The sequence below is a fragment of the Oncorhynchus masou genome, chromosome 30, assembly GCF_036934945.1.
Source record: "Oncorhynchus masou masou isolate Uvic2021 chromosome 30, UVic_Omas_1.1, whole genome shotgun sequence".
Classification (NCBI taxonomy): domain Eukaryota; kingdom Metazoa; phylum Chordata; class Actinopteri; order Salmoniformes; family Salmonidae; genus Oncorhynchus; species Oncorhynchus masou.
Window position 1 is genome coordinate 21410113 of NC_088241.1, and position 25048 is coordinate 21435160.

General features: G+C 44.5%; 2 protein-coding genes and 1 pseudogene across 2 annotated transcripts; 2 read left to right on the plus strand and 1 right to left on the minus strand.

Moving 5' to 3' along the window:
• The first annotated feature begins 1864 nt into the window (after window positions 1-1864).
• On the plus strand, window positions 1865-4590 carry LOC135521610 (leucine-rich repeat-containing protein 72-like; annotated as a pseudogene).
• Window positions 4590-19643, minus strand: LOC135522321 (ankyrin repeat and MYND domain-containing protein 2-like). The gene is made up of 11 exons (XM_064948462.1): window positions 19625-19643; window positions 18635-18711; window positions 18158-18222; window positions 17637-17775; window positions 17427-17525; window positions 11911-12071; window positions 11347-11561; window positions 10901-11036; window positions 6004-6132; window positions 5689-5818; window positions 4590-5439 (listed from the first exon to the last, which is right to left on the minus strand). The coding sequence occupies exons 2-11, from the start codon at window positions 18699-18701 to the stop codon at window positions 5285-5287; spliced, it is 1296 nt and encodes a 431-aa protein (XP_064804534.1). The 5' UTR covers window positions 18702-18711; window positions 19625-19643; the 3' UTR covers window positions 4590-5284.
• A 344-nt stretch (window positions 19644-19987) lies between these two features.
• Window positions 19988-23085, plus strand: LOC135522323 (tetraspanin-13-like). Its single transcript, XM_064948465.1, has 6 exons — window positions 19988-20183; window positions 20869-21036; window positions 21411-21491; window positions 21748-21861; window positions 21975-22088; window positions 22872-23085. Exons 1-6 carry the CDS (start codon window positions 20121-20123, stop codon window positions 22944-22946), a joined length of 615 nt encoding a protein of 204 aa, XP_064804537.1. The 5' UTR covers window positions 19988-20120; the 3' UTR covers window positions 22947-23085.
• The last annotated feature ends 1963 nt before the right edge of the window (window positions 23086-25048 follow it).

The window sequence follows — 25048 nt, forward strand, 5'->3', positions numbered from 1 at the left end:
GGAGTGATCCTGTTCCTGTCTCTCCAATTGATGGGATTTAGAGCTATTGCGTCATTTGTGCTTCTTCAGATCGCAATCTATTCATCACATTTAATCCATTCAAAATATTAGAAGAGCCTCCACTTTTGGTCTCTGCAATAATGTGTTCTTCTGTTAAATGTTATTTTTATATTCCCTCATTTAATCATCGTCCATGTTCTGACATGCAGTCTCATCCACTCTCTTAATTCAAAAATGAAAGCAGATATGGTCTGTGTAATTTGCTTTCGGTCTCTGTCGTTCTCTTCCTCTTGATCTCTCAATCCCCTGTCATTTTTACACCTAATGATTGGAGTGCCTAGACGAACTGGAGTCTTTGTGTGTGTGCCACTCATGGCATGAGAGATATAATTACTTCTGTGGGAGCATTCACTTCAACCTTGTCTTCCAGATTTGAAAATTGTTGCTCATGTGAAGGAAATCTGATACACTTTCGTTCAGTGTCATTATCATATGAACCTTAAATGTAGGGGCCTCCTTCCTCCTGTGTAGAATAGCACAAAGCATTGAAAGCAAAACAGATGTACTGTATCTTGTGATATAATATCTGCCTGAATACATGTAAAGGTGAAGCCATAATATATTTTATACTATTGTTGGTTTTGTAATTGATGGCCTTGTCTCTTTTTACTTACATACAAGGCATATTTCACTAAATAGGTATTTCACCTACCTCACTTCCGACCACAAAATAAAGACAATACCACCATTTTATCCCAGGAGACTAGTAATACATGGATGGCTTTCCCATCTACAGTCCTTTAGGTGATGGGGTGAATGATGCAGAAGTTCGTACGATATGCCACTGTCATGTTTCTCCCATCTAAAGGAGCAGAAAGCTGAGACAGCACCGTCTGTATGTGTCCAGACCATGGAGACGGTGACATAGGAGTAGATCAGGTGACAGAATCCTGTGGGAAGTAAAGGGACAGGCACACAATCCCACACACAATCCTGCATGCACAAAAAACACACACACACACACACACACACACACACACACACACACACACACACACACACAGTGAGTTATTAACATGTCAGGAGTGTGTGTATTAGCAGGAAGGACCCTCATGTGGTAATAGGAGGGGGACGGGGGGACTAGAGAGGGACAAAATTAATGCATAACATGGGAACAAAGCCAAGAAATAAAAGTTCATGGGTGCGTAGAATTCTATGAATCCCCAAGGAAGCCCAGTCTATAAATGCAGACAATGGATTTGTGTCTTATTCTAGACAGAGCTGTTCTCGGGTTGCCTTCAGCCACCAGATTCAAAGTACTGATTTCATTTTCCCAATCGTGTATTATAATTGATATGAATTATGTCAAAATTGTGAAATATCCCAATGAACTGTGAAGAATAGAATTGTGAACTTGAGCCACATTTCAATAACAGGCCCACGATAATGTAATGAAATAAATGCATGTGATATAGGGAAAACCTATGTCATTCTGAACCTTTGTCACCCTACAGTCAATACACTGGGTAGAGATAGTATGCCATCTACTGACCAGTTGTTGCCATTGTTGAAGGAATTGAATTGCAGCGTGATTAATAATGTCATATCATGAATGTTATCATTTAGCCTCACATAACAAAAAAAATATATTATTGCTTCCTCTACCCCCCCCCCCCCAAAAAAAAAAAAAATAGCATGGGAATAAATACATTTCTGAAACCTGTGCAATCTGAGTATGAACAAGAGAACAGCTTTCTTTGATTGTTATGATTCAAAATGAAAACAGGGGTTTCCTGGTTGCAGGAAGACCTACTGTAGTAGGGCGGTTGGTCAGGTTTCATTTGTCCTTCATAGGGTGATAGACATGGAGGTGTGTCTGAATTACTATACTTCATTTATCTTACCTAAAAGATTGCTCAAATATTTTGAAGATGTAATGATATTTAGAATTGTACTGCATATTCTTACAGGACATTGATGATGCTCTCCAGACCTATGCAATCAGGAGGGGCATTGATGTCTGTCAACTTTACCTTGCCAAATAGTAGTCTTATCATAACTTGAGAATGTCAAATGAGGCCCTATTCATTGCAAGGCTGTGGAAGTGACCTGTCAATTATAATTTGTTGGAAAATATCAATCATGTCAATATATGCCAGTAATATGTTACATAAAATGTTTTTTTTTTGCAAATTAACTAAATCATATTATACTTGTAAATATTCCAGACTTGTCAAGGTTCTCCATGCTGAGATACTTATGGCTGAATAACAACAAGATACTGTAGCCAACATCACAAACAGATAATGATACTGTATACAGTTGTATTAAATGTGGGAATGTGTGACACTCAAACACTAGGCATATCATGTCAGTATAGCCAAGAAAGGAAAAATATAATTTCCCCATATCCTCTTCATAATGCTCTGTAAATGTTTCAAATTAACAAACTCTTCTACCATTCCCTCAACTGTGGCATGACAGAACTTTATCTCCAAAACAATAAAATATCTATTTCAGGTAAATATTACAATGTTTATTTTCCTAAGCATATGCTATAACATTGCATGTTCTCTGTGTAAGCTTGTCTTGTTGTGGATCTATGTTTTCCATCCCCAAGAACAATATACCTATCCTGTCTTTATAACCTGTTCCCAGATCTGTTTGTGCTCTTGCGAAGTCCATTGCTGTCATTGTCAAGCCATGTTCGGCATGACAATTTCACATGGAGTTGTTAAGAGAGCAGAAACAGGCTGGCACTCAGGCTACTGTCTTCCATCGTTTGGCGCCCTTTGACACCTAACCTGTCATTGGGTTCTTCTTCTGCACAAACACCAGATGAAGAGGCTGGAGGACTACGTGGCTGAGCTGATGAACTTGCAGCATCTCCACACTGTCAGTGAGTGAATAGGGATTCCACTGATACTGTACAGTCCAAGGCCCTCACATTTGACATGGTTATGTGAGGAAGAAACAGATCGGACCAGTGGAGGCTGGTGGGTGGAGGTATAAGAAGACGGGCAAATTTTAATGGTTGGAATGGAACAAATGGAAGAGTCAAATGTGGTTTCCATCTGTTTGATAGCATTCCATTAATTCCATTCCAGCCATTACAATGAGCCCATCCTCTTTTATCTCCCCCCCACCAGCCTCCTTTGGATATGATATAGTATTGTAGATTAAAGCTTTTGCAGCTTTTTTCCTGAATCGCTACTCACAACAGACCGGATATTGTCAATATGTGGTCCATAACTTGCCGCCAGTGCAGTTATTGGATAGAAGAGGTATGTCAACAAATATTGAAATCATATTCCAAAAATTGGAAAAAAAGCAAATTACTAGAGAAACTGTTACAACACATTGCTGTGTCAAGTCTGGGATCCTTGTTGAACCTAAAGTGATGCCCGGTTGACAGAGGTGAAGCAGGAGAGGAACAGTTCATTACAGCCGTTTAGCATAGAACGCCATTGTGTCCCCCAGTCACTGGCATTTGGCAGGTGGGCAGAGACTTCTGCCAGTAGAGACTGGCATCTATGGGGAGGGATGACACCTTGCCCAAGGTAAAACATAGTACTGTACCAAAGGAGACGAGCATTCAACTTATATTGCAATTCACCAGGTTTTTGAATATATTGACTTGAAAATTGAGAAAAATGATCAAATTGACTGCATATTTCATCTGACTTACAGGTCACTATGGCTCAAGACAACATTTAAAGTAAGTCACAAATAAGGGATATGGGTGACTCTCTCATGATACAGATTCTACAATGTTACAATTGAATAATGACTCCTAAAGTATTGAATATTTTCAATGTCTATTTATATGTGCTTCTCTATGATGCTCATCTCTGCCGAGGAGCCCATTGGATGAGACAGCAGATCCCAGTGTGCGCAGGGCCATGCAGAGATCCATCATGCAGTTCTCCACTGTGGACTAGAAGACCATTTCCACCACCAAACAGAGAAAGCTAGGGGAATGGAACCAGCCAGGGGCCAACATCCTCACTGTCATGTTCAGCTAACTGCTCCAGCAACACGAGGGGTGAATCTCAATTGTATTTAACAGATTCTTCATGTCCTCTCCTCTAATGCTTTTTGAGAAGAAGCCAAAGAGAGAATATCCCAGGGGAGGAACCTCAGATCTTCTGCTCCACTATGCTTTGAGAAGAGGAGGAGGACGTGAGGAAATACAATTGATATTCTCACCTGAAGGTCATTACAACTGTGGTGTGATGCTGTATGAGCCTGTAGAAGGAGCTCTAGCTGAATTAAACCTGTCAAATGGACAGTTTCCTCATTAATACCACACTACAAACAGACACCCCAGTTCAATGTTACACAGTACAGGATGAACTTAAGGAAGAACTCTGGGAGTCAGAATCCTCACTGGTCTACGTTAGCACCTTTCCCATGTGAGTGGAGTCTTAGCCTGATCACAGATCTGTTTGTGCTATCATGTCAACGCAGTGTCATACGATGACAGTGTTTGGCATGTCAAGGAGTGGCAAGAGATTGGCATGACCACTGATACAAACAGACTGATACCCAGGCGAGTCTACTCTGTCATACGATCAAAAGCACATAGAGACAGTACTGTGGTGTTTATTCTGTTGTATTACAATCAGACATTTGACATCTTTGAAACATCAGTATTCAACAAAGCAGCAACATTGTTAGAGGGATTTGCCATGTTGCTTTTTCAGGAGGTTATAGCCACTTCAAAATAATGTTGTTCTTGGCCAATTCAAGCCACTTTCCTGTATGTTTGGAAACAATGTCCTTTAACTATTAACTAGGGAAATGACTAGACACAGAATTATTCGTTTTAGTTAAAGGACATGAACAAATAGAATAGCAATTAAATCTACTACTACTTCTTTACATCACACTCCCTGAAGCCCTTTCCATTATTCTTGAACAAAAACCATTGACATAATTATATTCGTCTACATAGACATTTAACATTGAATGATGATTAAAAAAAATTAAAAAGCATAGACTCTCGTGACCCGAACCCTTCTTCCATCGTGTGCAATAATGTTGCGTTGCTTTGATGGAAAACAATGTCAGATCATCAATAAATAAGGGATCCTTTCCCATGGGTTCAGGCCTTAAGCTTGTGTGAAGCTCCTGCGTACTTCATCCCCAGGTTAACTGTTGGGCCTTACACAGCAGGCCTCCCTTAGACCTTCTAGGACAACAGTGTAGACCTGGAGTAGGGGAGACAGCAGGGTGTATAGGCATTGTGCACCTGTGTGGGATGTCACTTACAGGCCCCCCTTCAGTTCTCTGTGTCTGGAGTGGTGGAGACAGGGCTGGGGGGAGGGGGGTCTGCTTGGTTGTCAGAGGGGGACGGGGAAGACGGAGAGTCTTCATTGGGTCCCACTGAGAGGTCCTGCATGGAGCCCGTCGCCGACTCTACCACCTGGCTCTGCTCTGAGAAACACATAAGGAGCCGACTGTTAGCATGATGCCTTGTAACACAACGCAATGGAAAGACTATTCAAGCTAACTACCACGTTTGAAGCGGAGGCGTCCTATTCAAAACCAAGAATCCTTTCGTAACCAATGTACAGTAGGTGTTTAATGTCATCCCTGGTCACTTAAAATTACAATGAGACATATACACATTAATAAACAAGAGGTGACATAAAAATGTACAGCCCAAGAATATTTCTCCAATACCTTTCCTCTGTCGCTCCATCAGCTTGGCTGACACTGCCTCGTGCTTTTCTCTCTGCTCCTGAAGCTGCTTGCAGACCTTCTTATGGGTGAACCAGTGCATTTTCTGGCAGGCTGGGGCACAGTATATCACCTATTGGAACACAAAAGCATTGGACGTGTTGGTGGAAGAATAGAGGCCCATGCGTCGGATGCAAGGATACATAATGACAGATTGACCATTGATATTGCAGGTTTATGAATGAGGACAGTGGATATATGAATATAGCATTTGATTGTATTGATATAAGATACCGTAGAAATGCGCATTGTGCCTACCATTTTACAGATGGAGCATCTCTTCTCTGCTCCCTTCTCCCCACAGGTGGTACAGAACTCTGCGTCCATGAAGCCCACCTGTCCTGTTATAGCCTGGGTCAAAACTGAGATGGCTGTCGGATCGTTACCCTGACCAGGACAGAAAGGGGAAATGGGAGAGAAAATTCTAAATATATGTAACGGATGTGAAACGGCTAGCTTAGTTAGCAGTGGTGCGCGCTAAATAGCGTTTCAATCGGTGACGTCACTTGCTCTGAGACCTTGAAGTAGTGGTTCCCCTTGCTCTGAAAGGGCCGCGGCTTTTGTGGAGCGATGGGTAACGATGCTTTGTGGGTGACTGTTGTTGATGTGTGCAGAGGGTCCCTGGTTCGCGCCCGGGTATGGGCGAGGGGACGGTCTATAGTTATACTGTTACATTTACATTTAAGTCATTTGGCAGACGCTCTTATCCAGAGCGACTTACAAATTGGTGAATTCACCTTATGACATCCAGTGGAACAGCCACTTTACAATAGTGCATCTAAATCATTTAAGGGGGGGGGGGTGAGAAGGATTACTTTATCCTATCCTAGGTATTCCTTAAAGAGGTGGGGTTTCAGGTGTCTCCGGAAGGTGGTGATTGACTCCGCTGTCCTGGCGTCGTGAGGGAGTTTGTTCCACCATTGGGGGGCCAGAGCAGCGAACAGTTTTGACTGGGCTGAGCGGGAACTGTACTTCCTCAGTGGTAGGGAGGCGAGCAGGCCAGAGGTGGATGAACGCAGTGCCCTTGTTTGGGTGTAGGGCCTGATCAGAGCCTGGAGGTACTGCGGTGCCGTTCCCCTCACAGCTCCGTAGGCAAGCACCATGGTCTTGTAGCGGATGCGAGCTTCAACTGGAAGCCAGTGGAGAGAGCGGAGGAGCGGGGTGACGTGAGAGAACTTGGGAAGGTTGAACACCAGAAGGGCTGCGGCGTTCTGGATGAGTTGTAGGGGTTTAATGGCACAGGCAGGGAGCCCAGCCAACAGCGAGTTGCAGTAATCCAGACTGGAGATGACAAGTGCCTGGATTAGGACATGCGCCGCTTCCTGTGTGAGGCAGGGTCGTACTCTGCGGATGTTGTAGAGCATGAACCTACAGGAACGGGCCACCGCCTTGATGTTAGTTGAGAACGACAGGGTGTTGTCCAGGATCACGCCAAGGTTCTTAGCGCTCTGGGAGGAGGACACAATGGAGTTGTCAACCGTGATGGCGAGATCATGGAACGGGCAGTCCTTCCCCGGGAGGAAGAGCAGCTCCGTCTTGCCGAGGTTCAGCTTGAGGTGGTGATCCGTCATCCACACTGATATGTCTGCCAGACATGCAGAGATGCGATTCGCCACCTGGTCATCAGAAGGGGGAAAGGAGAAGATTAATTGTGTGTCGTCTGCATAGCAATGATAGGAGAGACCATGTGAGGTTATGACAGAGCCAAGTGACTTGGTGTATAGCGAGAATAGGAGAGGGCCTAGAACAGAGCCCTGGGGGACACCAGTGGTGAGAGCGCGTGGTGAGGAGACAGATTCTCGCCACGCCACCTGGTAGGAGCGACCTGTCAGGTAGGACGCAATCCAAGCGTGGACCGCGCCGGAGATGCCCAACTCGGAGAGGGTGGAGAGGAGGATCTGATGGTTCACAGTATCGAAGGCAGCCGATAGGTCTAGAAGGATGAGAGCAGAGGAGAGAGAGTTAGCTTTAGCAGTGCGGAGCGCCTCCGTGATACAGAGAAGAGCAGTCTCAGTTGAATGACTAGTCTTGAAACCTGACTGATTTGGATCAAGAAGGTCATTCTGAGAGAGATAGCGGGAGAGCTGGCCAAGGACGGCACGTTCAAGAGTTTTGGAGAGAAAAGAAAGAAGGGATACTGGTCTGTAGTTGTTGACATCGGAGGGATCGAGTGTAGGTTTTTTCAGAAGGGGTGCAACTCTCGCTCTCTTGAAGACGGAAGGGACGTAGCCAGCGGTCAGGGATGAGTTGATGAGCGAGGTGAGGTAAGGGAGAAGGTCTCCGGAAATGGTCTGGAGAAGAGAGGAGGGGATAGGGTCAAGCGGGCAGGTTGTTGGGCGGCCGGCCGTCACAAGAAGCGAGAGTTCATCTGGAGAGAGAGGGGAGAAAGAGGTCAGAGCACAGGGTAGGGCAGTGTGAGCAGAACCAGCGGTGTCGTTTGACTTAGCAAACGAGGATCGGATGTCGTCGACCTTCTTTTCAAAATGGTTGACGAAGTCATCTGCAGAGAGGGAGGAGGGGGGAGGGGGAGGAGGATTCAGGGGGAGGAGAAGGTAGCAAAGAGCTTCCTAGGGTTAGAGGCAGATGCTTGGAATTTAGAGTGGTAGAAAGTGGCTTTAGCAGCAGAGACAGAGGAGGAAAATGTAGAGAGGAGGGAGTGAAAGGATGCCAGGTCCGCAGGGAGGCGAGTTTTCCTCCATTTCCGCTCGGCTGCCCGGAGCTCTGTTCTGTGAGCTCGCAATGAGTCATCGAGCCACGGAGCGGGAGGGGAGGACCGAGCCGGCCTGGAGGATAGGGGACATAGAGAGTCAAAGGATGCAGAAAGGGAAGAGAGGAGGGTTGAGGAGGCAGAATCAGGAGATAGGTTGGAGAAGGTATGAGCAGAGGAAGAGATGATAGGATGGAAGAGGAGAGAGTAGCGGGGGAGAGAGAGCGAAGGTTGGGACGGCGCGATACCATCCGAGTAGGGGCAGTGTGGGAAGTGTTGGATGAGAGCGAGAGGGAAAAGGATACAAGGTAGTGGTCGGAGACTTGGAGGAGTTGCAATGAGGTTAGTGGAAGAACAGCATCTAGTAAAGATGAGGTCGAGCGTATTGCCTGCCTTGTGAGTAGGGGGAAGGTGAGAGGGTGAGGTCAAAGAGGAGAGGAGTGGAAAGAAGGAGGCAGAGAGGAATGAGTCAAAGGTAGACGTGGGGGAGGTTAAAGTCGCCCAGGACTGTGAGAGGTGAGCCGTCCTCAGGAAAGGAGCTTATCAAGGCATCAAGCTCATTGATGAACTCTCCGAGGGAACCTGGAGGGCGATAAATGATAAGGATGTAAAGCTTGAAAGGGCTGGTAACTGTGACAGCATGGAATTCAAAGGAGGCGATAGACAGATGGGTAAGGGGAGAAAGAGAGAATGACCACTTGGGAGAGATGAGGATCCTGGTGCCACCACCCCGCTGACCAGAAGCTCTCGGGGTGTGCGAGAACACGTGGGCGGACGAAGAGAGAGCAGTAGGAGTAGCAGTGTTTTCTGTGGTGATCCATGTTTCCGTCAGTGCCAAGAAGTCGAGGGACTGGAGGGAGGCATAGGCTGAGATGAACTCTGCCTTGTTGGCCGCAGATCGGCAGTTCCAGAGGCTACCGGAGACCTGGAACTCCACGTGGGTCGTGCGCGCTGGGACCACCAGATTAGGGTGGCCGCGGCCATACGGTGTGGAGCGTTTGTATGGTCTGTGCAGAGTGGAGAGAACAGGGATAGATAGACACATAGTTGACAGGCCACATAGTTGACAGGCTACGCTAATGCAAAGGAGATTGGAATGACAAGTGGACTACACGTCTCGAATGTTCAGAAAGTTAAGCTTACGTAGCAAGAATCTTATTGACTAAAATGATTGAAATGATACAGTACTGCTGGAGTAGGCTAGCTGGCAGTGGCTGCGTTGTTGACTTTGTAGGCTAGCTGGCAGTGGCTGCGTTGTTGACACTACACTAATCAAGTCGTTCCGTTGAGTGTAATAGTTTCTACAGTGCTGCTATTTGGGGGCTAGCTGGCTAGCTAGCAGTGTTGATTACGTTACGTTACGTTAAAAGAACGACAATAGCTGGCTAGCTAACCTAGAAAATCGCTCTAGACTACACAATTGTCTTAGATACAAAGACGGCTATGTAGCTAGCTAGCTACGATCAAACAAATCAAACCGTTGTACTGTAATGAAGTGAAATGAAAATGTGATACTACCTGTGGAGCGAAGCGGAATGTTGACCGGGTTGTTGAAGTTCTATTCGGTAGACGTTGGCTAGCTGTTGGCTAGCTAGCTAGCAGTATCTCCTACGTTAAGGACGACAAATAGCTGGCTAGCTAACCTCGGTAAATTAAGATAATCACTCTAAGTCTACACACTCTAAACTACACAATTATCTTGGATACGAAGACAGCAAAGACAACTATGTAGCTAGCTAACACTACACTAATCAAGTCGTTCAGTTGAGTGTAATAGTTTCTACAGTGCTGGTATTCGGTAGATGGTGGACGTTAGCTAGCTGCTGGGCAGATAGCAGTGTAGACTACGTTAGGACGAGGAAATACGATAATTACGCAATTATCTTTGATACAAAGACGGCTATGTAGCTAGCTAAGAAGAAATTGCTAAGATTAGACAAATCAAACCGTTGTACTATAATGAAATGTAATGTAATGCTTCTGTCTGATAATGGCCTTTGGGGAAAGGTTAGCCCGCGACACACTGACATCCGCTCCTCAGTTATCGTCACTTCTTTTGAGCGATGTCTCTGTCTCTCCTCACCCTCTTTTTTTACACAGTACAAACAATTGAAAATGACAATAAGGGTCAAAGATTAAGCCTAGTCATAAACTAAAAAAGCTATTTTAAAATGAGAATTACTCATTGAGCATGCTTTTTAGTCCATGACTAAGCTTAATCATTGTCCGGGAAACCGGGCCTAACAGTATAAAAGCTTAAAAAGGTTATTAAGCCCACAACAGGAAACTATTACGAGTGGCGCTTCACTCAAACTGACGTTGCAAAATGAGTCATTACTAAATACACAGACATCACACAAGAGAGAGAGAATGTAAAAGCCTTTTGTGACAACTACTAATGGAAAAGGGGCTTCATAAATCAATTTGATTGATGACTGATGAACTCACAATCTCCACGGGAGCGATACTTCGGACCAGCTGCTGCAGCAGTGTGGTGTCGCGGTAGGGGAACTTGCGGATGCACTCTCTGATGAACTTCTCCTGGAACAGCGGGAAGCCGTCACTGTCCCGGCCCTTCAACAAGCTGCATGGGGACAGCAATGACGTCTGGGGTTATATACATTGCAATACAGTATATATAACAATCAAAAAGATTTAGTATGTCAGAGTGTTTCTACACATCATCAGTGCAGCCAGATATGCATTTCATAACAATTTCTTCCTCATCTTTCCAACTTGTTCCATTGACATCCTCTGTCCGTCCAGTTTAATAAAATAATAAATAGTAATAACAGTGTCCAGGAAACCGGCCTAATATGTATTTACATGTTCATATGTGTATACTCTATGCATGTCCGGGAAACCAGCCCATACAGTCCAAAACCCTCGCCCACCTCTTGATGAGTCCTTCCAGCTTGTCGTCATGCTCCTTGAGGAAGGAGGCACACTTCTGCAGCACACAGCTAATGTAGTGCATCTTCATGGCCAGCACCTCGTTCATGTCCTGCTGCTTCACACACTTCTCACAGATCAGCTCCATCACCCGCCGGCACTTCTCCAGGGCCCCTGCCTCAGCCAGCACCGGGTTCTCCTTCACCAGAAGCACCATCTGGGAGAGACAAAGAGAGAAGGGGGGGTGGTGTCTCATACACTATAAAAAGGATGACATAACAGCTCCCTATGTAGGATGCATTGCCAACTGCCACATAAACCACTATTCCCCAAAAAGATATGCTTTATAAAAGGTGACATAACACCCAGATAGGGTTATATTGGTGGTCTTTGTGTTTTATATTTTACAGTTCTCCCACAGAAAAGGTCTGCTTTCTTTTTTTTGCCTGATATCCTTGCTGGTCTTGAGTGGTCCGGTGTACACATTGCTTTGATCAAATATGCGTCGCTTAATATCTCACTCCAAAACCACTATTCCATAATGTGGCCCAGAGACAGTATTTTACCTTGACGGGGTTGAGGTTGGTGCTCATGATGATCTTGTGGAGGGGCCCTGCCAGTTTGGGGGGCAGCTTGGGCTCCTTCTCCAGCCCCTGGCGTTTGGTGTAATACTCCAGCTTAGCCCGTGAGAAGAAGTTGTTGATCACCGTCACACAGTCGTGCTGCCCTGGGGAGAGGGAGAGGAGATACACCTGGGTGAGAAACAAGTACCGAAGTCTCACTGTGACAGAGGTTGCATTCATAAGGCTCCAAACAGAATGTGCCCTAATGAACACAATCAGAACAAAGGGGGGCAATGCCAATACAGAGTCATTCTAGTTTATTCTACATCAAACACATTTCCATCGGTGTCCGAATGTGGCAGGGTCTAAAGTCAATCACAGATTACAAAAAGAAAACCAGCCCCGTCTCGGACACCGACGTCTTGCTCCCAGACAAACTAAACGACTTCTTTGCTCGCTTTGAGGACAATACAGTGCCACGACACACAACCAAAACCTGCGGGCTCTCCTTCACCGCAGCCAACGTGAGGAAAACATTTGAACTTGTTAACCCTTGCAAGGCTGCCGGCCCAGACGGCATCCCTAGCCGCGTCCTCAGAGCATGCGCAGACCAGCTGGCTGGTGTGTTTACAGACATATTCAATCAATCTCTATCCCAGTCTGCTGTTCCCACATGCTTCAACAGGGCCACCATTGTTCCTGTTCCCAAGAAAGATGGGGTAACTGAGCTAAACAACTATTGCCCCGTAGCACTCACTTCCGTCATCATGAAGTGTTTTGAGAGACTAGTCAAGGATCATATCCCTTCCACCCTACCTGACACCCTAGACCCACTCCAATTTGCTTACCGCCCCATTAGGTCCACAGACAACGCAATCACACTGCTCTAACCCATCTGGACAAGAGGAATACCTATGTAAGAATGCTTTTCATCGATTACAGCTCAGCTCAGCATTTAACAACATAATACCATAGTACCCTGGGTCTCGACCCCGCCCTGTGCAACTGGGTCCTGGACTTTCTGACGGGCCGCCCCCCGCTGATCCTCAACACTGGGGCCCCACAAGGGTGCGTTCTCAGCCCTCTCCTGTACTCCCTGTTCACCCATAACTGCGTGGCCATGCATGCCTCCAACTCAATCAACAAGTTTGCAGATGATACTACAGTGGTAGGCTTGATTACTAACAATGACAAGACGGCCTATAGGGAGGAGGTGAGTGAGACACCTCGGAATGTGGTGTCAGGAAAATAACCTCACACTCAAAGTCAACAAAACAAAGGAGATGATCGTGGACTTCAGGAAACAGCAGAGGGAGCACCCCCCTATCCACATCGACAGGACAGTAGTGGAGAAGGTGGAAAGTTTGTATGCCTTATGGCTAACGAGGCATGGTGCGATGAAAGAAACATACAGGAACTCAAATCCTTCTGTTCACCTGATTTAGAATTCCTCACAATCAAATGTAGACCGCATTATCTACCAAGAGAATTCTCTTCGATTATAATCACAGCCGTATATATCCCCCCCAAGCAGACACATCGATGGCTCTGAACGAACTTTATTTAACTCTTTGCAAACTGGAAACCATTTATCCGGAGGCTGCATTCATTGTTGCTGGGGATTTTAACAAGGCTAATCTGAAAACAAGACTCCCTAAATTTTATCAGCATATCGATTGCGCAACCAGGGGCGGAAAAACCTTGGATCACTGTTACTCTAACTTCCGCGACGCATATAAGGCCCTGCCCCGCCCCCTTTCGGAAAAGCTGACCACGACTCCATTTTGCTGATACCTGCCTACAGACAAAAACTAAAAAAGAAGCTCCCACGCTGAGGTCTGTCCAACGCTGGTCCGACCAAGCTGACTCCACACTCCAAGACTGCTTCCATCACGTGGACTGGGACATGTTTCGTATTGCGTCAGATAACAACATTGACGAATACGCTGATTCGGTGCGCGAGTTCATTAGAACGTGCGTTGAAGATGTCGTTCCCATAGCAACGATTAAAACATTCCCTAACCAGAAACCGTGGATTGATGGCAACATTCGCGTGAAACTGAAAGCGCGAACCACTGCTTTCAATCAGGGCAAGGTGTCTGGTAACATGACCGAATACAAACAGTGCAGCTATTCCCTCCGTAAGGCTATCAAACAAGCTAAGCGTCAGTACAGAGACAAAGTAGAATCTCAATTCAACGGCTCAGACACAAGAGGCATGTGGCAGGGTCTACAGTCAATCACGGACTACAGGAAGAAATCCAGCCCAGTCACGGACCAGGATGTCTTGCTCCCAGGCAGACTAAATAACTTTTTTGCCCGCTTTGAGGACAATACAGTGCCACTGACACGGCCTGCAACGGAAACATGCGGTCTCTCCTTCACTGCAGCCGAGGTGAGTAAAACATTTAAACGTGTTAACCCTCGCAAGGCTGCAGGCCCAGACGGCATCCCCAGCCGCGCCCTCAGAGCATGCGCAGACCAGCTGGCTGGTGTGTTTACGGACATATTCAATCAATCCCTATACCAGTCTGCTGTTCCCACATGCTTCAAGAGGGCCACCATTGTTCCTGTTCCCAAGAAAGCTAAGGTAACTGAGCTAAACGACTACCGCCCCGTAGCACTCACTTCCGTCATCATGAAGTGCTTTGAGAGACTAGTCAAGGACCATATCACCTCCACCCTACCTGACACCCTAGACCCACTCCAATTTGCTTACCGCCCAAATAGGTCCACAGACGATGCAATCTCAACCACACTGCACACTGCCCTAACCCATCTGGACAAGAGGAATACCTATGTGAGAATGCTGTCCATCGACTACAGCTCGGCATTCAACACCATAGTACCCTCCAAGCTCGTCATCAAGCTCGAGACCCTGGGTCTCGACCCCGCCCTGTGCAACTGGGTACTGGACTTCCTGACGGGCCGCCCCCAGGTGGTGAGGGTAGGTAACAACATCTCCTCCTCGCTGATCCTCAACACTGGGGACCCACAAGGGTGCGTTCTGAGCCCTCTCCTGTACTCCCTGTTCACCCACGACTGTGTGGCCACGCACGCCTCCAACTCAATCATCAAGTTTGCGGACGACACAACAGTGGTAGGCTTGATTACCAACAACGACGAGACGGCCTACAGGGAGGAGGTGAGGGCCCTCGGAGTGTGGTGTCAGGAAAATAACCTCACACTCAACATCAACAAAACTAAGGAGATGATTGTGGACTTCAGGAAACAGCAGAGGGAACACCCCCCCTATCCACATCGATGGAACAGTAGTGGAGAGAGTAGCAAGTTTTAAGTTCCTCAGCATACACATCACAGACAAACTGAATTGGTCCACTCACACAGACAGCATCGTGAAGAACGCGCAGCAGCGCCTCTTCAACCTCAGGAGGCTGAAGAAATTTGGCTAGTCACCAAAAGCACTCACAAACTTCTACAGATGCACAATCGAGAGCATCCTGGCGGGCTGTATCACCGCCTGGTACGGCAACTGCTCCGCCCTCAACCGTAAGGCTCTACAGAGGGTAGTGAGGTCTGCACAACGCATCACCGGGGGCAAACTACCTGCCCTCCAGGACACCTACACCACCCGATGTTACAGGAAGGCCATAAAGATCATCAAGGACATCAACCACCCGAGCCACTGCCCTCAACCGTAAGGCTCTCCAGAGGGTAGTGAGGTCTGCACAACGCATCACCGGGGGCAAACTACCTGCCCCCCAGGACATCTACACCACCCGATGTTACAGGAAGGCCATAAAGATCATCAAGGACATCAACCACCCGAGCCACTGCCTGTTCACCCCGCTATCACCCAGAAGGCGAGGTCAGTACAGGTGCATCAAAGCTGGGACCGAGAGACTGAAAAACAGCTTCTATCCCAAGGCCATCAGACTGTTAAACAGCCACCACTAACATTGAGTGGCTGCTGCCAACACACTGACACTGACTCAACTCCAGCCACTTTAATAATGGGAATTGATGGGAAATGATGTAAATATATCACTAGCCACTTTAAACAATGCTACCTTATATAATGTTACTTACCCTACATTATTCTTCTCATATGCATATGTATATACTGTACTCTATCATCTACTGCATCCTTATGTAATACATGTATCACTAGCCACTTTAACTATGCCACTTTGTTTACATACTCATCTCATATGTATATACTGTACTCGATACCGTCTACTGTATCTTGCCTATGCTGCTCTGTACCATCACTCATTCATATATCCTTATGTACATATTCTTTATCCCCTTACACTGTGTATAAGACAGTAGTTTAGGAATTGTTAGTTAGATTACTTGTTGGTTATTACTGCATTGTCGGAACTAGAAGCACAAGCATTTCGCTACACTCGCATTAACATCTGCTAACCATGTGTATGTGACAAATAAAATTTGATTTGAAGTTCTAAGTTCCTCGGCGTAGACATCACGGACAAACTGAAATGGTCCATCCACACAGACACCGTGGTGAAGAATGTGCAACAGTGCTTCTTCAACCTCAGGAGGATGAAGAAATTTGACTTGTCACCAAAAACACTCACAAACCTTTACAGATGCATAATCGAGAGCATCACCGCCTGGTATGACAATTGCTCCGCCCACAACCGTAAGGCTCTCCAGAGGGTAGTGAGGTTTGCACAACGCATTGCCGAGGGCAAACTACCTGCCCTCCAGCACACCTACACCACCCGATGTCACAGGAAGGCCATAAAGATCATCAAGGACAACAACCACCCGAGCCACTGCCTGTTCACCCCGCTATCATCCAGAAGGCGAGGTCAGTACAGGTGCATCAAAGCTAGGACCGAGAGACTGAAAAACAGCTTCTATCTCAAGGCCATCAGACTGTTAAACAGCCATCACTAACATTGAGTGGCTGCTGCCAACATACTGACTCAAATCTCTAGCTACTTTAATAATAAAAAAAATTGGATGTAATAAATGTATCACTAGTCACTTTAAACAATTCCACTTCATATCATGTTTACATACATATGAGATGAGTAATGTAGGGTATCTACAGTACTCTATGCCATCTACGGCAGGGTGGCCTAGTGGTTAGAGCGTTGGACTAGTAACCGAAAGGTTGCAAGTTCGAATCCCCGAGCTGACAATGTACAAATCTGTCGTTCTGCCCCTGAACAGGCAGTTAACCCACTGTTCCTAGGCCGCCATTGAAAATAAGAATTTGTTCTTAACTGACTTGCCTGGTTAAATAAAGTAAAAAAAATAAAAAAATAAATCTACTGCATCTTGCCTATGCCGCACGGCCATCACTCATCCATATATTTACATATACATATTCATTCCTTTACACTTGTGTGTATAAGGTAGTTGTTGTGAAATTGTTAAGACTACTTGTTAGATATTACTGCACGGTCGGAACTAGAAGCACAAGCATTTCGCTACACTCGCATTAACATCTGCTAACCATGTGTATGTGACCAATAAAATGTAATTTGATTTTTTATTATGTGTGAAATCCTTACTGTACATACCGACAAACGCAGCCATCTGAGATGCTGTTCGCCCGACGGAGTTGACCACATCGGTCTCCGCTCCTGCATCTAACATCATCCAGGTGATATCAGTCTTACCTATATGGCAAGAAGAGAGTTAACGCACACAGTCAAATCAACCATGGTGCACCCTGATCTACACTGGGATATCCTTTCTCAGCGATACAAACTTTGAGAAAATATGTCTACCTGATAGCCCAGCGAACATCAGTGCCGTGTAGCCATGCTCGTGTTCATTACAGTTCACATCTGCCCCGTGTTGCAGTAGCAGCTTGCACATGTCCGCCTTGCCCTTGTATGCAGCGTGCATGAGGGGAGTCATCCCATTCTGAGGAGGAGAAACAGAACTGTCAGTAGTGTATGTTGTAAATATAGGCATCATTTAAGTAGCGTATTACAGACAATTCATGCTGAATTAAATCTACGCAGAGATATTTTCCATTGTACAACATTGCAGAATGCACAATACAGGACAATGAGATAACAGAAAATAGCCTTTGCTAAACCGTGGAGTGCCTGTACTGCACTGCCTGCCTCTTGAGGAGAAGACATAGGCAATGTTATCAAACAAAAAGAGACATGCTGCCTGTCATTTCCTTACTGTCCAGTTTGCTGACAAATTATGAAGAGCATAAATCAATAACTTAAAAACTAATGTTATAATAGAATATCGTTGAAAACAAAAAAATCGAACCCATTTCTGCCCTTACCTCATCCAAACAGTTGACTCTGACATCCTTGCAACCCAATAATCTTGAGGCTTCTTGAACATTTCCTGAGAAAAAGCATCAATGCATTGAAAGCCATGAACACTGCCTCAATCTAACCAAGGCTTGAAACAACCAACAGTTGTCTTGTCTAGAAAACTGGTTCAGCAATTTCATGAACTGGCTAGCTAGCTAACATAACCTCTAGTACAGTACTAACGTTATCAGTTATAACTATCTGTAGTATTAGCTTGGCTAGCTAGCTACAGTAGTTAGCAAGTTTCCTTCCAATGCAACTTGCTGGATTGAGCTATCAAGTTAGCCATATAGCCACCATCATTAGAAACATAATTTAACCCTTTACATTACGTACTAGCTAAATGAAAAATGGTACAGCAATCTCAGATATATTATCTAGACTACAGTAGCAAGCGTATTGTCTAGCTAGCTAGCATTAGCATTAAAGTAAAGAAGCTTTACCTGCAGCAATAACTACGAATAATTCCCTCTCGGTGGAAGATAGATCTCCCTTCTTCGGAGCTGACATCTTGGCTAGACTTGTGTGTAAAAAAAAATCCCCCCCAAAAAATCAGTGAATGAAATAAGACAAATGTGGATAATTGTGAGTGACACTAAATTATAGACTATCACGACGTTTAGTTTTCATTCTGAAGCTTGCGAGTCTTGCTAGCTGGCTCGGGTTAAACTAGTGGTCAGACTGTACCACGTTCTACAGTACAGGGGTGGGCATTGAAATTCATATTAACTCATTCAAATGTTTCTCTTCCGTTGAAGACATTAACACAGAAAGTAAATCATATGCACAGATATTATTGCAGTATACAAAATTGCAACACCTTAATTGTGTAGCATAATACGAACTGCTTTCAAAACCCATTCTCCCCCCTTTTTTCAACATTTGTTAGCAATTCCACAGAAGTTTAGAAAGTTAATTATTGATATGTTGAAGCGTTTAGACTGTACACATTTGATACATTGTTGCTCTAGACGTCGGTGTTCTTCAATATGTTTTAGTGGGGTATAATTAATCACATTTGTCCATAAGCACTAGCACACTTTCATAACTTGAATAATAAATATTGTGTTTTATTGAAAAGCAATAGTGTTGTTTTTCAATGTCCAATTTAAAAGATAAAGGTTAGAGATACATTAGTGTCATAACCAGTCATTATATGCTCCCATTGTTTCAAAAGTCATTTTCCTCATCACTGTAGGTTAAACCCCTACAAAAAAGATTGCAGTTTTGAAACTGCAGTAAAAGTGCAGTAACTGCAGTCCACCGTGGTATTTTGAAGCCGTAATTGCAGAATAACTAGTTGAACTGCAGTTATACTGCACTCTAACTGCAGTTACACTGCAAAACTATTGCAGTAAAGTTTTTGGATGCAGTATTTGCAGCATACTGCACTCTATTTTTCGTTCGGGAATATTTTATGTGAAATATCTTACAGTGCAGTCTTGTCCAAGTTAACCTCCCTAGTGGCGCAGCCGTCTAAGGCACTCAGTGCTAGAGACGTCAATACAGAGTCCCATTGGGCGGCGCACAATTGCCCCAGCGTCGTCCGGGTTAGGGTTTGACCCGAGGAGACCGTCATTGTAAATAATAATTTGTTTTTAGCTGACTTGTCTAGTTAAATAAATAATAAATACATAAACATACACAGTATCAGGGGATTAAAATAGCACCTTGGTAATCACTTGGCTCAGACGTCATGCAATTGTTTTTGCAATATTTGCATATGTGAAGTCTTTCATTTCAAGACGACCAATCAGGTAAGTTGAAAAGCTATTTCCCTGGACTGGGCCCTCCTTGCAATCCTACCCACCTGTAAAACGCCACAGGCAATGTTTGTCATTCTATGATAAGACTTAATTACTTTTCAACTCGGAGACGTTTGAGTCTGAAATTTGCTTTGTTCGAGAGGATAAAAAACGAATATCGACAATGGTTTGCGGAGGATTTGTTTGCACGAAGAATTCCCTATGCGCTTTGAACATACTTTATGTTGTAAGTACCACGCATAGATGTTTCCATATGCGACCGTATTGTTTTTGATGATAGGATTTTAATGAGTGTAAATAATAATAATAAGTGTAAAAGCCAACATGATTATTGCCAAGAATAATATAGGCAGGGCAAGAAGGCTGTCGTGCAAATTAAGTCGTTGTGACACCAATCAAAATGATAGTGGGCTACATTCCAAACAGTTGCACAAATGTCTCTCAGTTAATGCAAAGTCGACAGTGTTGGTTCCCAACCAGGGGTACTTGGCCGATCCACTGGGGGTACTTAAGAAGCCTCATGACACCATAAACCTACTAGGAAAATGTATTTATGGGATTACTTCAGGGTTACACGGGGCAGAACAACATTTTGTTGGTGGTACAGTAACCGAAAAAGGTTGGGAACCACTTGTCTAAACCGTATCTGTAAAGTGTGATACATTATCGTCATACAATTCTTACAATTTAATATATACTCAATGTGATACTTTGTAAATGTCTTGTATTCTATGTATTTATTTCATATAAACATCTGTCTAAACAGACTTTAATCAGCCTGAAGGTGGTAGCCTGAATATGAGATGGTGTTGACTTTGCCCACATCAAAGAACTCAGCATGAAGTGTCCTTTTTGAGTGCTTTTGTTCCTAGTGGATTATGTCATGACGTTGTATTGTGCTTGGTCTTCAGATGGTGAGCTTGTTGCTGATTGGAGTAGCTGCTTGGGGGAAATGGTTTGGCCTGGTCTCCAGTTTTCGGGTGGTGGCTGGAATCATTGGTGTGGGCATCTTCCTGTTATTTGTGGCCTTCGTGGGCCTCTGTGGTGCCCTGAAGCACCACCAGGTCCTGCTGTTCTTTGTATCCTTCAATCAGGAGTAGGATGAAGTTGCCCCTAGACACAGAACTTGGGTCATGTGTTTTTTTGCATTTTTCCAACTAATGGTTAGGATTGGGGGAAGGGATGCTGATCCTAGATCCTTTCATCACCATGATGTGATATGATTGCACAGGGTTGGGTGTAATTGTAATGTGTTTTATTCATGCCACATATCATTACATAGTCAAGTGAATACAAACTACTACAACACAAGACATATTGATAACAAACACAGAGGACTGTTGTATACTAGAGGATCTTAGTCGCAATGTGTTTTTAACTGCTCTATCCAGACTACACAACTGCTATTTTCTCACTTTGGTTGTCACATGTGAGCTTCCTTAGTTGGCCTCAGTACATGATTATCCTGTTCCTGGTGTTCATGGTTCAGCTGTCAGTGTCTGCCGCATGTCTGGCTATCAATAAAGAGCAGCAGGTACGTGACAATGTATGATGTGACTCATGACCACTTAATCTGTAGAACACCTTAAATAAATACTGGAAATCATTCATACTTTCCTTCTATGTCCTGTGTTAGCTAGTTGACAAATGCCTAATGCACAACATAAATGGAAAGTGTGAAAGATTTCCAGTTGATCTCAAAGAAGCACTCTGGTTGATGACATGCTGATTGAATTCTGTGACCAGAGCCTCATCTCCCTGCACTGCTTCATCCATTTCCCCCACTGTAGAAAGAACTCCTAGAGGTGGGCTGGAACAAGTCCGAGGCCACTCAGAAGGATGTGGAGAAAACTCTGAACTGCTGTGGCTTCTTCCATCCGAACTATAATGGCACCTGTGACGCGGTAAAGACGCTGGCTTGTTGGCAGTAACAACCAGCAACGTGTTTTGTCAGTATCTTGAGTGATGGACACATTACTTAAATTTTGTCCTGTCTACTTGCTTCCTCACACTACAGGACTGTTTCTCCAACCCATTATCCTGCAACCCTTGCGGTCCAATCATCCAAAGTCATGCTGAGGAGGTTTTACGCTTTGTGGGTGGGATTGGATGCTTCTTCAGCTTCACAGAGGTTAGTAACCTGCTGTAGCCTCATAGCAATGCACTGGCAATGGGTGGATTTTGCTGTGTAACATAGGAATCCCACAGCCTTTTACTATGTAAATTGGAACTGAAAACAGAACACTTTGTAGTGGGGACCTTTACTGTCTGCATTTTTATATTGTGTCATCAACACACTCTACATTTTAGACTTTTGATGTTGACTTCAGGAATGAATTCAACAATTCCAAATCTATTGATCTCAACTGAGTGTACAAAACATAAGGAACACCTGCTCTTTCCATGAGATTCACCAGGTGAAAGCAATTATGCCTTATTGATGTCACTTGTTAAATCCACTTCAATCAGTGTAGATGACAGGGAGGAGCCAGGTTAAAGGAGGATATTCAAGTCTTGATACATGAATTGTGTATGTGCGCCATTCAGAGGGAGAATGGGCAAGACAAGATTTCAACGGGGTATGGTAGTAGGTGCCAGGCTCACCAGTTTGAGTGTGTCAAGAACTGCAATGCTGCTGGTGTTTTCCTGCTCAACACTTTCCCATGGGTATCAAGAATGGTCCACCAGGACATCCAGTCAACTTGACACATTGTCGTCAACATGGGCCAGCATCCCTGTGGAACACGTCACACCTTGTAAAGTCCATTCCCCAACAAATTGTGGCATTTGAGGGCAAAAGGAAATGCAACACAGATACTAGGAAGGTGTTCTAATGTTTTGTACACAGTGCATATTGTGATTTAGTATTAATTGAATCACATATTCAGCTATTTTTTTCTCCATCTAATTTCAGATCCTGGGAGTGTGGCTAACGCACAGATACAGAAATCAGAAGGATTCCCGTCCAAACTCTGGTGCATTTCTATAACTAGCCTGTTTCATAAACTCAACTTTGCACTGTCATGCATTTGTATTTAGATCATGTGTGACTTTTATCTTACGATTATTATGTTTCCTATTTGGATATTTTCATTGCTGTGATAATATAACTATTCGTTGATATCTAATACTATTGGCTGTTTTTTGACAAAGTTTGTGAAACAATTCCAATCAATTTGAATCTTGAGTGATGGGCACTGAAATTGAGAGCAGTTACTTTAAGGTTTAATCAGACTGAGGTCACTGATTGGAGTCGTGAGCAAATGTCATACACCTTATGCAAACAGAGCACAGACATATGGGGTAAAGGCAGAGAGCAATGTTTCATGGTAAGCTGTCTGTGGATTCCCAGTTTCAAACCTGGCTTTCTTTGGGTACCTACACAGTGCTGTCTTTGTTGCAGTGTATGGGATGGGGGGTATTAGATGTCACACGGATGCCAACAGATTCAGCCTTTTTTTCCAGATTCAGGCCTACTAAAGTTTTAAATAGTCGATCACTACACAGGATGTACTAATCCAGACATTAAGCTTTTTTTTGTCTTAATTTCTAAACAGTTAAGCTATATTGTCCTATTCATCTGAAAGCATTACACAAACTGATTTGGTATCAGTTCATATTACAACCCATTTCTAAACATCTGGTGTAGGCTATCACTCAATGTCACAACCAAAAATACAATTCTCAAAATTTAGATTCAGGAAGAAAGTTTACGGCTGTGATTTCTTCACTGGCACTGGTGTAGTGTGACTTAATTTCTTCCTCCAAATCACAGTTTAACTGTTCTCCAGCGAACAATAGGGTTTGCTTAGAAACTTGCCTTTCCTAATTTGGCCAACCCCCCCCCCCCCCCAGATCTACATTAGATACAGAGCACAGTGAGTTGCAATGCAGTCTTATGACCAAGTAAAAATATGTAACTCGGTGCTGTGTTAGTTACGCCTAAGGCTACAGTCCTGCCTTCCAAACAGGATAGGAACAAGGGCCCAACTGTGTATTCCCTTTCGTTCTTCTATAGGCTGCCCAACCGGTTCATGAAGGCATCACCATACCTAAATCAGTCTTAACACAATGTTAAAGTTAAACAAACTGGCTTTTTATATTTGAATGATCAACTTAGCACATGTGGAACAAATGTGAGCTGTTCTGTGATGGTAATGTGTTGCTAGTGTATAGTGCCACAAGCTGTCAGTGGTAACCTGTTTCACCATGCAAATGACCGTTGGTCACCAACCTGTCGATCTCCAAGGCATTCATAGTTGATCATCAAACATTTTTGTAGAAAAGCCAACTATAAAAGCTGTGATAATGGCTTGTGTGCCTTTTAGGTTTTTTTTGTGTTGCGATGTTGGCGGTATGTGCACTTTTTCAGAAGCCCTGCGCACCGGGAGGCAAAGTGTTCCCATTTCGAACCGTTTTCATTTGTCTGAAAAAGAGAAACTCCACCTGAACGGGAGATCTGGGGCCAGCTGGCCAATCGGATAGCTCAAATCACGGCGTTTATAGCGCTTCAACGACAGTTTAATACTAGCCGACGTAAGATTTAACATTTTAAGACCATGACTACAGAGACTGTCAAAGAATACAGCAAACATCTGCTGTTTTATGACTGAATTAATGTGACATTTTTGATTCGGCAATGTCAACAATCTTCAACACTTGCAAAACGAAACGCGCTTCTCAATGCTTCCACTCCCGCTGTGATGAATGAGTAGCCAAGTGGATCGACAGCCCTGCGTTTTTATTATTAGCAGGTCGTCTATTTTTAATATTTATGAATATTTAACTTTCTCCGGTCATAGGAACAACATGAATTTGTGAACGAGATACATGTGGTGGGACTCGAGTTTCGCCATCAGGTGGAAGACGGTGTCCCCTCGGGTCAGTCTCACCGGAAGAAAAGGAGAGCGCAGGGACAGTGAGAGGAGCACCGTCTGCTACGCTCTCCCTCAGCTGAGATGAATGCCGTGTTCAAAACTCCTCAATGTCCGACTTCAGTGCGTCCAAGACCATTGGGAACTCGGGGGAAAAATAGATCCGACTGTGAAAGATCGTTTTGAACGGCCATCCAACTCTGAATCCCAATTCAGA